Below are 13706 nucleotides of genomic sequence, written 5' to 3' on the forward strand. Positions count from 1 at the left end.
GCTGTTGTCCAGGCTTGTCCCCTCGGTTATGGGTCCAGGTCTCTTCCTCAAAGCTGGGAGCACAGAGCTCCTCCCTGAGTAGAGGATGGCGTCAGGCCCCATGGACCCAGAGGCCTCCAGACAGCCCTCTCAAGGCAGAGCAAAGTGACAACCCACCTGGCTGGCCCACAACCAAAGCTGTCCCCTTGCAACAGCACCTGAATTTGACATTGTTCCATGGACCCAGAGGCCCTTCATATACACAGGTCAAGAGCAGGGATTTTGTCCTCAGCCGCCACTTCACATGGTAGGCCAGATCCATCTGCAGTCAGCAATGAGGAAGCAGGACCCGGCCAGGGCATGTCCTCCCCGCAGCGGTGGCCACACAGCCCTTTTCATTGTCCCTCTTCGTCCTCCCAGTGCTGTGCTCTGTAGCAGCCCCTCTGGGTCAGCTGGGTAATAGTGTAGAGGACCCACCCAAGACTGGGCAGGTAGCGCTGTGCAGAGGAGGGGAGGAGCTCACGCGGGACTGACCGGCAAGACCCCTCAAGGCCAGATCCGCAAGAAGGTGCCAGTGGAACAGACAGAGAAAAGGGGAAACACTCGCTCCTGGAAGTTGACGCGGAAGGTGTAGAGGTGGCGCATGTCCTCCACAGCATAGAAGGACACGGCCCCCACCTCCAGGTCCAGGGCCACCCGCACGCGCGACAGGTGGCCACAGCTGAGGGGCGTCCGCTCAGGGCTGGTGACAGCCCAGTACTGCCCACTGTTGAGCTGCAGCGCCCAGACGCCCTCCTCGGGGGTGAAGGGCGTGAGGCCCTTGCGGCGCACGCTCTCGCGGGCCACGCCGAAGGCCCAGCTGTCCTTGGAGCCCACTTCCACCTCCCAGTGGTGCCGCCCGGAGGAGAAGCCGCAGGATGCCAGCACGCGGGTGTTAGTGTCAAAGCGGCGCGGGTGGCTGGGCAGGTCCTGAGCCCGCTGTCCCAGGCGCACACTCTTCAGATCCAGCGAGAGGATGAGGCGGGGGTTGGCTGTGTCGGGGTCCAAGGTGAGCTCCACTGGAGAGCGGGGACAAAGAGATAAGGCCCCAGGCAGCTTCCTCCTAGGCCCTCTGCTTTCTGGACCACGCCCCCTCCCTTTTTTGCAAACGTGCCTCTTCTTTCTGGAGGAACCCTTCCAGCATACAACACCAATGCGCACTCAACCGGCCCCTTTCTGCCTCCTAGGTATTTCACTTTTCTCTTTTCACTCAATACTTACTGAAAACAGATACAATATATGGGCCTGATTTGTATGTCAATTCAAACAGAAAAACGAATCAAATGTAAAAGACACTTGGGGAGCCGGGCGGGGTGGTGGTGCACACTTGTCATCCCAGCATTTGAGAGGATGAGATAGGAGGATCGAGGTTCTGGCCAGCCTCAGCTACTTAGTGAGGCCCTTCACAACTCAGTGAGACCCTGTTTCAAAATAAAGAATAAAAGACAGGGCTGGCGGTGTAGCTGGGAGATAGAATGCCCCTGGGTTCCATTCCCAGTACCGAAAATTTAAAAAAAAGCAAGCTGTTATTTCAACCAGTGTGGCCAGGGAAGGACTAACTGAAAAAGAATAAGGCGTAAAGGAGATGAGGAAGCAGGTTCCAGCCCAAGGAGAGGCCAGTGCAGCAGGAAGGCCCTGAGGTGGGTGTGTGATACATTTTAGGAGCAGTAAGGAAGGAGAGCAGCTACATAGTGGGGGTTGGGCAGTGAGGGATGAGACCTTGGGGCTGAGAGGACACCTGAGCATAGAGGGGTGGCCTCGCTCAATTGGTTTAGATCCTACCCAGGTAAGCTCTGACTCAGCTAGGTCCTCAGCATCAGCAATGTTTGCCCGCCCTTCCTCCTTTTCCCTTGTTGTTAGAGCACGCACACACACACACACACACACACACACACACACACACACACTCTCCAGAGCTCTGCAGGAGTGATACCCATCTTCTTTCCTGGCTACAGCCTCCCCTTGCTTTTCCTGTCCCCTGCATACAACCCTCACACCTGGGATCTTGGAGCGGGGTCAGAGGAGAGATGCTCATCCAGGTGGCCAACACGCCTTTCCTAATCTAAGTGTCCTGAGGCCAGGACCCTCCTGCTCCTGACTGGCACACAGCTCACAGGCCAACAGGCCTCATGCTGCTGGAGGGGCAGAGATGCCCAGGTAAGGAGCAGGAGGGGAGGGGAGTAGCAAAGCCACTCAGATAGGTGGGCACAGGAACTGACTGTGTGCAAAGCCCAGAGAGAGTCGCCAGCACCGAGTGGGTTCTCTATACGGCCACATAATCTGAACTCCCAGGCCCCCATTCATACCTTTCTCCTCTTTCTCCAGCTCTCCTTGGAGGTCCTCTGAGGAGGAGGGAAACAAAGGAGAGTGTGAATGAACATGGGAGAGTAGGTGACAAGGACACTCCCTCTTCCAACATCCCCAGCCAGTCTGACTCACTCATCTCTCAGCTATTCTGGAGGCCAACAGGGGGTATACAAGCTCAGGGGACAGTGAGAAGGCAGGGGTGGGGTCGGGTCTCTTTTCTCAACCTGCTTTCTGTTCCCAATAACCCTCTACCCTGTATGTCCCTGTAGGAAGCTGCACTGCGGGATGAGGAACCCCAGATAGATTTGTCACCACAGTCTCCTTATACCAATCTGGTCTCCGCACACCTCAGCTCCTGTTTTTTTCCCACACAGGTTCTGAAAAGTCACCCCCCCCCCTTAGGAGCTCTGAACTACCAGAAACACATCACAATCACCCATGTGGCCCAGCCCGCACCCCGGCCCCTACCTCTGAACTTCTTCAGCAGTCCTTTTAAGACAAAGGTCTTGAGAGAAACATTCCAGACTTTATTCTTCATCTCAGAGGAGACTGTGGTTGGCTTGGGGCCAGGGACATTGCTGCATCTGCAGAACAGGGACCCTGAGGAAGGCCTAAAACACCATCCCGCTCCCACTGGGCTATGACAGTTAGGGTGGTGCTACAGTTTGGATAATTTTCCCTCAAAGGTGAATGTATTGGAGGCTTACTTGCCAGCTAGGGGCGCTGTTGGGAAGTGGTGGAACCTGTAGGAGTTAGGGCCTAGTGGAAGGAAATATGGGGCATGCCCTTAAAGGGGGATATTGGGTCCCTTCCCCCCACAGATACTCCCTTCCTCCCACAGATCTCTCCTTCTCTGTCTCTCTGTCTCTCTGTCTCTCTCTCTCTCTCTCACACACACACACACACACACACACACACACACACACACACACACACTTCCCAGCTGTTTCTCTCACCATGATGAATACTGCCTTGCCACAGGCCCCAAAACACTGGGGTCAACTATGGACTGAACCCATGAGCCAAAATAAACCTTTCCTCCTCTTAATTTGGTTACCTCGGGTATTTTGTCACAATAATGAGAAGCTAACAGATGGTGAGGTCCTCTGGGCAGAAGGGTGGAAAAGGGAGAGCCAGACCTCATGCACCCATCAAAGGCAGGTAGGCATTTCCTCAGAAGGCCCCCAGGTAAGGAAGTGGGGAAAGGGGATCAGGAGGTGAGAAATGGAGCAGGAAGTGAAGAGAGAGAGAATTCAGTGAAAAAAGAAAAGAGCTGGGTTAGAAAGATCCAAGGAAGTGTTAGGTTTACTCACTTGCTTAGTGTGGTTTTGAATTCCTAAAAGGAGACAGGGAAGAAAATCAAATACGCACCAGGTAACGTCTATTCACTTTTGTAAAAACAAAACTTGCTCTTTGCCCTGCCTCCAAGAAAATATGTGAAAGCAGTTATATCATGCCCACTGCCTGCAGAAACAGCAGGTGTTAAGAGCTTCCAGCTATGGATGGCTGCAGGGTGTTCCTCAGCATCTACCATAGCTCTGCAAAGGCTTTTTTTGCTTTAGAATCACACTTGGAGCCATCTGGTAGGACTCAGTGTTGGCCTCTGCACTTAAAATCACCGAAGACAGCCCTTACACAATGACTGGTCATCGGTGTCTTTTCTTTCCTTCCTTTCTTTCTCTCTTTCTTTCTTTCTTTCTTTCTTTCTTTCTTTCTTTCTTTCTCTCTCTCTTTCTTTGTTGTTGCAGTATTAGGGATGGAACCCAGGGATATTCTACCTCTGAGCCATATCCCAAGGCCTATTTTTTATTCTTTTATTTCTTGAAACAGGGTCTCACTGAGTTGCAAAAGGCCTCACCTAAGTAGTAACTGAGGTTGTCCATGAACCGTGATCATCCTGTCACAGCCTCCCAAATGCTGAAATTACAAGCATGTGCCACCACACCCAGCTTCAGATCAGTTTATGACCCATTTGTGGTTTATGGAGTTAATCTAGTGGATTGAGGCTATTTTCTAAAAAATGAAAAACCATCAATATATAGGTAGCAAATAAGTATTTCTGAGGCTAACAGCCGAAGTATATGTATATTGGGATACAATGTAAGATATATTGCAGATGCAGGCTTGTAATCCTAGTATTTGGGAGGCAGCAACAGGAGGATCACAGGTTGGAGCCAGCCTCAGCTACTTAGTGATGCACTCTGCTCACTCAGTGAGACTCTGCTTCAAAATAAAGAATAAAAAATAGGGCTGGGGGTTTCTCTCAGAAGTAGAATGCCCCTGGGTTCCATCCCCAGAACTTAAAAAAAAAAAAAAAGATATATTATGTGGCTCATAGTCAAGAAAGTTTTAAGGGGGAACTGGGCATGGTAGCGCATGCTTGTAATCCCAGCATTTGGGAAACTGAAACATATGGATTGCAGTTCATGTGCAGATAGCCTCAGCTACTTAATAAGGCCCTTTGCAACTCAGTGAGACCCTATAAAGAATAAAAAATAGGATTGGGGGTGTAGCTGGGAGGTCGAATACACCTGGATTACATCACCAGTACTGCAAAATAATAATTAATAATAATAATAATAATAAATAATAAGGCTGGAGATGCAGCTTGGAGGTTGACTCAATCCCCAGTACCCACCCACCCACCCCCAAAAAAAAGAAAAAAAGAAAAAAAAAGAGATTGTCAACTCCTAGAGAATCTGGGTACCTTTCTCCAGTCCTCTTTGACTTCTGGATCATATGAATCTCACAGGATCTGACTATTCTCTATCCAGACTCACCTGGAGGAAGTCAAGGTCCGGCTTTCGAGCTGTCTCTTGAATCTGGCTGCTGAGCTTGGAAAGCTGAGTGATCTCGCCCCCAAGTTGGGCCAGGTTCTCATTCTGCTTCTGTGTCACTTCCCGAGACAGCTGCTCCAGGCGGCTCAGGAGCCGTCCCTCCTGCTCCACCAGGAAGGCTCGCAGTGCCTGGAACTCTGCCCCTACCTTCTCTCTCTCTGTTACCATCTGCTTCTGTCTCAGGAGAAATTGGAGGGATATAGGAGAGAGAGGCAGGAGGAGGGGAAGGAGGGCAGGATGACTTGGGCATTGAGCACTAATAAGATGTGAGATTTGGATAGAGGACTCAATTATCCCACAGAGTAGGAAGGATTCCACCCCCTCCCTTAGTGCTTGGAGGATCTGAGGCACACCCACACATACACACTGTGCACACCCTCAGTTTAAAATATCCCAACTGCATGCAAACACAGCCTCAGTATATGCTCTTCTCTCCCTTGGCAGACTTGCATGGGCCCACTCCCAGGCTCACCAGGAGCTCCTTGCTCTCCTTCTCTTCAGTAGACCTGAACACTTCATAGTCCTCCAGCTCTTTCTTCAAGACTTTCAGCCTGGAATCCAAGAGCTCCTGCAGGTAAGAAGGGAAACATTATGGGGAGAGAATTCTGGAAACCCCTACATATGCCTTCCTAGAGCTGTGCAAAAGAAAGGGAAAGATCAACTCATGCAGAAAAGGCTAGGTAGAAGACATGTCTGGAAGCTAAGCGGTATTGATGATTAATAAGAATGCAAAGGTAGCTGAAGCCCTGTGCTGCCCTTGGGCAGGGAGATTCCGTGCAGCCCTGTCACCTACACCCCAGTGCTTCCCCCTCCCCTTTTATCTGTGATCCCGCCTTGGCATGGGTGCAGTCCATATGCTTTGATGAAGTGGAGCTGTCTGCACCTGCATTTGAAGGACGGCTGGTTCAGCAAAGAGAGAAAGACAGCAGGCTGTTGGCTTTGATCTGTTGGCATAGCAGATAGGACAGTAAAAAAAAAAAAAAATGCCTTTTTTTTGTGTATGTGTGGTACTGGGGGTGAACCCAGAGGCTTTCTACCTCCGGGCTATACTCCCAGAGCTGTTTTTTTTTTTTTTATTTTATTTGGAAACAGGGTCTCACTAAGTTACGGAGAGCCTCACTAAGTAGCTGAGGCTGGCTTCGAACCTGTGCTATCCTCCTGTCTCAGCCTCCCAAGTGCGGGGATTACAAGTGCCCGGCTTAAAAAAAAAAAAAAAAAAAGAGCCTTTTTAAGACCCCTAGGTTTCAGGGGAGAGGGAGTGTTCCTGTGGGACAGCCCATCACATTTCTTGGAGCCGTTTTCTCCCTTTTTTCCTCTCTGTGTGCAATAAAAACCTGTTTAAGCTGGGTGTGGGGGTGCCGGTCTGTAAGGAGAATTTCAGGTTCCAGAACAGCTTCAGCAAGTAGTGAGACTCAAATCAACCTAGCAATATTCTGTTTCCAAATAAGAAACAAAGTCAGGTTCAAAGGTAGAGTGTCTCTGAGTTCAATCTCCTGTCACACACACACACACACACACACACACACACACACACACACCCTTTGCTTAAGCATTGCAATGGAGTTTTTTCTGGCTCTTTATTTCTGTAATTAGTAGCCAAGGAAAAGAACCTGGTGACACCAAAACTGTAACAGTAACATGTCTGTATTCCCAGTACTTGAGAGACAAGAGGATCACAGGATCATAGCCAGCCTCAGCAATTCAGCCAGGCCCTCAGCAACTTAGCGAGACCTTGTTTCAAAATTTGAAAATAAAAGAAAGGAGTATTGCATCTTGACAGCCAGCCTCAGCAATTTAGTGAGGCACTCTGCAACTTAGTGAGACCTTGTTTCAAAAATAAAAAATTAAATAGAGTTGGGGGTATAGTTCAGAGGTAAAACGCCCTGAGTTCAATCCCCAGTAGCACATACAATAAATAAAGGTCCTCTATGGATGTCAGAATGGATATAGCCTATACAGACTACACCTAGGGGTACAGAGCAAATGCAGGGTGATACCAAAGCCCGGAATCTCACTTCTTCAGCAGCATCTGCCACTCAGTGTAGGCTAAAGCATGAGGCCCTGCCCAAGGAGTTTTCTCCTCCACTGCCAAGAGATAGCCTCCTAGGTGGGTGGTTTGGAGCGGGATACGGGAGCAAAGAAAGTCTGGGGTCTGTGAGCCAGAGGCATACCCACACACTTCTGATAATGCAGCCCCAGCAAGGAAGCAGTCAAGGGGATGGGGAGTCCATAATCTTCCGGCTTGGTACAGCCCAGAAGTCTCTAGAATACTCCACTTAACCAGGAAGCCCCACTACACACACACACACACACACACACACACACACACACACACACACACGCCCTCCCAGACTGCTGGGGAAGTTCGTCCCACTGGGCCACGCCCGGGGAAAGGGACCATTCTTCGGCTACAATTAACAGTCTTGGCTAGGGAGAAAACTCTTAAGTCCCGGGGGATGTCACGCAGGCTGCCAAGGATCAGCGAAGAGAGAAACCCGATGTCGGGGAGCCGGTGGGACGGTAGAGGGAAAACTGTACTAAGCCTAAAAACCAAAACCTGGGTAGGGCAGGACGGGAGACTGGAGGCAGGGGCTCACCTGGGCCCTGGCTGCCTGCCTGCCCTCTGCACCGCGGGCGGGAGGGCGCCGGGGTCCCGGGACCTGCAGGGCCGGCCCGCGCTCACCTTGGCCTCCTGCACGGCCTCGGCCAGCGGCAGCACGGCGTGCGCCCGGTGCTCGCGAGCGCGGTCACACACCACGCAGATGGCGCGCCCGTCGTCCTGGCAGTAGAGCTTGAACGGTTCTCCGTGCACCGCGCAGCGGGCAGCTGCGGTCGCCGCCGCCGCCTCCCCGGGCTGGTCCCTTTTGGCGGCGGCCGCGGGCAGGCTGAAGCGCCGGAGCAGCGCGGCCACTGCAGCCAGCTGCCGGTTGGGCCGCAGCTGGCCGGGGCGCGCGGGCTCGCGGCACTGCGGGCAGGGCAGCGGGCAGGGCTGCGTGCGGGCCCCCGGGCCCGGCGGCTCCCAGCAGCGCGCGATGCAGGCGCGGCAGAAGCTGTGGCCACACTCGACGGACACCGGCTCCCGGAAAAGCTCCAGGCAGATGGAGCACGTCGCCTCGCCCTGCAGCTCCGCGGCCAGCGCCAGCGCCTCGGCCCCTGCGCTGGGGCCGGTCCGCGGCCCGACGGCCGCCATGGGCGCCCTCAGGGTTGGGCAGCCCGGGGACACCTCTGTCCGTGCCTCGGGGCTCCGAGCTCAGTGCCCCAGGTTGGCCTCTGAGTGCCCACTGGGAGCGGAAGGGCGGGGCTGGCAGCGGGCAGGCGGAGACTTGACCCGAGCCGCTGGGAGCCGAGGGCGCACGTCGATGGCCTGCGGGTGGGCGCAGGGCTCTGCAAACGCCGGCCTGCGCCCCGCGCCCCCGCCCCGGGCCCCTGCAGCCCGGGCCTGGACCCGCGGCCTCCCCTCCGTCGCCCTCCTACTCAGCCTCTCTTGGCCCACAATCCTGCTCCAGTCAGCAGCGGGAAACAGGCCGTGACAGCTGGGCGCACAAGCCCAGCTGGGCGCCCCTCCCGGTGGCCGGCCGAGGCCAACCCTGCATTGCTGGGCCAGGGCTTGGGCCCCGGCCGCGGCGTCAAGTTTCCTCAGGGCTGGTTTATCCAAGGCCTGGGCCGAGCTAAACTTAGGGTTGGAACCTGGCCCTGACCCCTCAACCCTAAGCGTGGTCTTGTGCCCACTTCTGTAGCTACATTTCCTGTACCAGTATTGGAATGGCCTAGGAAGATTTGGGAAAGCTCTGATTATTAATATATTTCAAAAGAAAATAATTGGTATATTTCAAAATAGTTGTGTCAAAATGGCGGCAGACTTGGGTAAAGAAAGGACTTGGTTTCTGCCTTAAAAAGGCAGCTATTCCAATGTAAATCAACCTAGCTCAAAGTAATGAACAAGTCAGTAGAGGAGAGCAGAGCTTCCTCTTTCTAAAGACAGGTCTACAAGATGATCTAGGGAGGATGGGGCAGGGCTTGACCTTGCCCTTCATGAAAGGAGACACCTCACCACACCTTGCTAGGGGAGGTACCTTACAGGGATGTTCACTAAGCCAGAGTCACTCAAACAAGATGGAGGTCATGGGTATAAAAAGTCCGGTTCACGTGTAAGCCCTTTGGTGTATTCATTTCGAGTCACCCCCTCATGCCATTTTGGCATGGGGCTGTATTTCTATTTTCTGTATTTCTACCTTTCTAATAAACTTCTTTAAATCTTCAGCAACGGTCCAAGCTATGCATATTTATTCTTAGCTTAGGACAAGAATCCACGTTTTTTTCTTTTGTTTGGGGTCGTTTTGGGTTTTGTTAGGGGTTGAGGGAAAGTGTGTCCGGGACCCTAGCAGGGGTTCCCGGGGACCGGCTTCCCCAAACCATAGTCTCCCAATCCGTAACAGTTTGTACTAAAGAAAGCCAGGACTGTCAGGAAGAAGGGACTTGTAATTTACATTTCTAAAGAGAAGGAAAGAAAGCCGGGGAAGAGGTCTCTTTACATTTCTAAAGAAAGACTTACTGCCTCAAGGGTGGGAGAAAATCCCAGATCCCTGAGAAGCAATTTAACACATCTTAGGGGTGTAACAAGAGGTGCAGAGGATCCCCTCCGGGATCCGGCTGGGATGGAGACCGCAGAAACCTGGGTTAAGAGATAGGACAAAATATCTACATATCAAAGGACCTGCCGCAGACTTGGTCAGGATAAGAACACTCAGCATACTGGGTTTTTTTGGTAAATTCATTCGAATTGCCCCCTTGTGCCACTCTTGGGCACAGGGCTGTAACTATCTCCTGTATTTCTATCTTTTTAAATAAACTTCTTTAAATCTTCAGCAACTGTCCAAGCTATGTATTCTTCGCTTAGGACAAGAACCTGCGGTTTGTCTGTTTTTCTGTTTGTGTGGTTGTGTTGGGGGAATTATTTCTCCCCTCACACACTGAACATATTTCACCGCAACATGTCTGACTTATTTCATCATCATCTTTTTCACTTTCTTAACTTGAAAGACCCTCCCCATGCTGATGACTGAACAGGCTACATCCCAGCTGCCTCTGCTCCAAATCCTTCAAAGGCTGTATCTTTCTCAGGAAACAGGGCTTTACAATAGCCTAAAGACCCCACCCATTCTTCCCCACACCAGGGAGCCTCTCTGTCCCCACCTTCTATAACTTTTTGGTGTTCACTGTATTCCAACCACGTGGGCCAGGCAGGAATTCTGGTACCTGCCCCAGTTTGCCAAGTCAAATAATTGGGACAAGCCTTTGGGAAGAAGGAAAAAGAAATTTATTGATTTGCTAGCAAACTGGAGAAGCTAGTTCAAAATCAAACCAACCCTGGATTCTCCCCAAACAAAAGAATCAAATCCCTTTTATGAGTTAGCTCCTCAGGGTCACATGGGGTTTGTCAAAAGAGACACAATTCATGTTAAAGTTGACCTTGAGTAGGTTCTTTCTCATATTGACAGGTGCCAGGGGTCCAGTCTTCACTCCTTTGGTCAGTGAGCTGATAAGAGCCTGTTACTTGTTAACAAAAGGAGGAGATAGGAAGGAAGGGTAAATATCAGCTTTAAACAGACCATCTATTAGCTGCCAGGGTAGGAAGAGGCCCCCCCTCCTTAACAATATTCCTAGGACCTGTCAGAAGGACTCCTACCTCTTGGCCTTTGCACTGGCTGCTTCCTTTGCTTGCACCTCTCAGCTTCCAGGTACCTTGTTTCTAACCTTCAAGTCTTGTTTCAAATGTCACCTTGAACATGAAGCCTACCCCAATTACACAGCTGTTTAAAAGCTTCTTACAGTGGTTTCTTCTCTGTAACACTATTGTATGGTTGGCGAGTTCTACAGACACGCGAGATCATCCATGCAGGTGCCATAAGTCTTTATTAGATCAGCCCATTAGTCCCGGGCAGCTCCCTCCCCCACCCCCGTGTCGCGGGTGCGGGGTGGGGGTGGGAGAGATGTGGAAGAGAGCCTTCCACGGATGTAGAAATCTCTCTGTCCCACAAGCTTCTGTGTTCCTGGATCCCGCTGTCCCCTTTTTATCAAAGGGGAGTGGCTTTCCGTGGGAACATCCTGGGTCTCGCAGGATAGGCGGGTCAGCCCCGCCCCTGCCCCGTATGGGGGTCCAGAACCTAACAACTATATCTTCTGGAATGTGAGGTAGAAGAGGGTTTGGATGTGTTATGTTTGTTCACGGCAGAATTTTCAGTTTCCAGAGCAATTCTTGGCACACTCAGCAAACTTTTTATTGGATTGAACAGATTTAGAAGTGGATCAGAATTCAGACGATACAGAGCAGCGGGAAACCCACCTATTGGCTATATCAAAAAAAAAAAATACATTTTCCCACTCCATGCAATTTTACTATCTGGGATATTTTATTGAAATGTTTTATAGTTTACTACCTTATCCTTCCCTTTTCCAAAACGAAAGGTAACAAGCCGCCCGCAGCCTTCCTTACTTCCGCTTTGGGGGTCAAGGTTCATTTCTCGCTTGGTGCTGGAAGACTCCCTCTCCTTTTCCAAACACTGCGGCTCCCAGGTTCTTATGGGGACTCCGGCAGTCCTGTGGGCCGCCTGGATCTTGATCCGCTTGCTTGGAGTCTGCGAAGGACCCTGGAAATACTCGTGACTCAGTGGACCAGAATTTTGCCGCTGCAAAACTTTTGGTTTTCCTAGTCCTGCTCACACAAGAGCTAAGTGAAAAGTTGGCGAGGAAGAAGAGCAAGCGGGGATGTAGCTCAGTGGTAGAGCGCATGCTTTGCATGTATGAGGCCCCGGGTTCGATCCCCGGCATCTCCAGTAGCTTTTTTGTATTTGTTTTTAACTTTCCATACTCCGAAATGCATCGCTATTGCAGAGCGATGGAGAAGATCCTGGAAGATGGAGTCCAACAAAGTTGGAAAAGTTGCTGGTGGTCCCACATTCCTTTGGCCACCGAGTAATACCCTTCTCTCCCGATTTATCCGCAAAGTAAACGCTTCGGAAACAGGTGGATGCGATTGTGTTATTTGATTTCCTTAGCACGGTGTACTTTACAGCGGCTGTGAATAGGTCGTTGGTTAAAAAAAAAAAAAAAAAAAACTAAGCAGAAAACAGATGGAAGTGGCAGGGACGGTCAGGCGTGGAAGGCACTTCCGCGCTAACAAGGCATTTTAGTAAGTCTATATCAAATTCAAGTAAATCCAGCTTCATAGTCAGAACTGACTACAGACTAAATGTAAAGTCTCAGAGAGCAGGCGCCCGGCTAGCTCAGTCGGTAGAGCATGAGACTCTTAATCTCAGGGTCGTGGGTTCGAGCCCCACGTTGGGCGATGTTGCTTTTACTCAAACCTCTAGAGAGTCAGAGCAGTCTAGGCACTTTCTGAAAATTTACACCATGCAACATGGAGGTAATCCTTGTAGTAATACCCTAGTTAACGAGCTATTCTGTCACAAACCTGGTTGCAAAGTGGGAGATTTTATTGCGTTAAAATAAACATTAATTTTGGGTGTATTCATTTCGAGTCACCCCTCCATGCCAGTCTTTCTATTTTCTGTATTTCTATCTTCCTAATAAACTTCTTTAAATCTTCAAAAATAATAAACATTAACTTTTTACCATTTGAGCTCTGAGCTGTACCATCAGCCCTATTTTTAATTTATTATCGTTATTATTATTATTAGCAGGGGGGGGTTGAACCCAGGGGACCACCACACCCGGCTTTACTTTTGAATTTATTTATTTATTTGTTTGTTTGTTTGTTTGTTTGTTTGTTTATTTATTTATTTATTGTGGTACTGGGGATTGAATCCAGGAACATTTTATTTCATCTTTCTCTCCTCCTCCTCCTCCTCCTCCTCCTCCTCCTCCTCCTCCTCCTCTTCCTTGTTAACGGGGATTGAACTCAGGAGCATTCTACCTTTCAGCTACACCCCGAGCCCTACTTTTTATTATTTATTTATTTATTTATTTATTTATTTTATTTTATTTTTTGCGGGTCCGAGGATGGAACCCAGGGGCATTCGACGTCCGAGCTACACTACACCCCCAGCCCTATTTTTTTTTTTTATTCTGTTTTTTTTTTCTTTATCTTTATTTTGTGGGTCTGGGGATGGAACTCAGGAGCATTTGACCTTCGAGCTACACCCCCTGCCCATTTATTATTATTATTATTTTTTTTTTAAAACAGGGTCTCACTAAATTGCAGAGGGCCTCACTAAGTAGCTGAGACTGTCTGCTAACCGCAATTCTGTTTCAGCCTCCCGAATGCTGGGATTACAAGCATGTGCCACCACACCTGTTTAAAATTCTTTTTATTCTTTATTTTGAAAATAAAATGCCAATGTTCCTCACTGCCTGTACAATAGGATAATATCCAGTGGAAGACTTTCATCAGAGACAAAGATCCTCTTTTCATCTCTAACAAGGGCATACTCAGATAAAAGATTTTGAAAGTTACAATGCGACTTTCAGTTGTGATTTTGAATCCAATTCTGCATGGTAATATTGTTTTGTTTTTCTCCTTTTAGA

General features: G+C 50.1%; 1 protein-coding gene across 2 annotated transcripts; it reads right to left on the reverse strand.

The window, feature by feature from the left end:
* Window positions 1-525: 525 nt before the first annotated feature.
* On the reverse strand, window positions 526-8352 carry TRIM7 (tripartite motif containing 7; the record flags this gene model as incomplete). 2 transcript variants are annotated; one of them, XM_080698819.1, is made up of 7 exons in its annotated part: window positions 526-1037; window positions 2325-2360; window positions 2794-2909; window positions 3639-3661; window positions 5106-5336; window positions 5635-5730; window positions 7846-8352. In XM_080698819.1, 7 exons carry the CDS (start codon window positions 8350-8352, stop codon window positions 526-528), a joined length of 1521 nt encoding a protein of 506 aa, XP_080554945.1. The 2 variants fall into 2 exon arrangements, with proteins under 2 accessions (XP_080554945.1, XP_080554944.1); XM_080698818.1 differs by having other exon boundaries at window positions 526-1081; window positions 2294-2360.
* Between the last annotated feature and the right edge of the window lie 5354 nt (window positions 8353-13706).

Source organism: Muscardinus avellanarius (genome assembly GCF_963383645.1).
Source record: "Muscardinus avellanarius genome assembly, chromosome: 7".
Lineage (NCBI taxonomy): Eukaryota > Metazoa > Chordata > Mammalia > Rodentia > Gliridae > Muscardinus > Muscardinus avellanarius.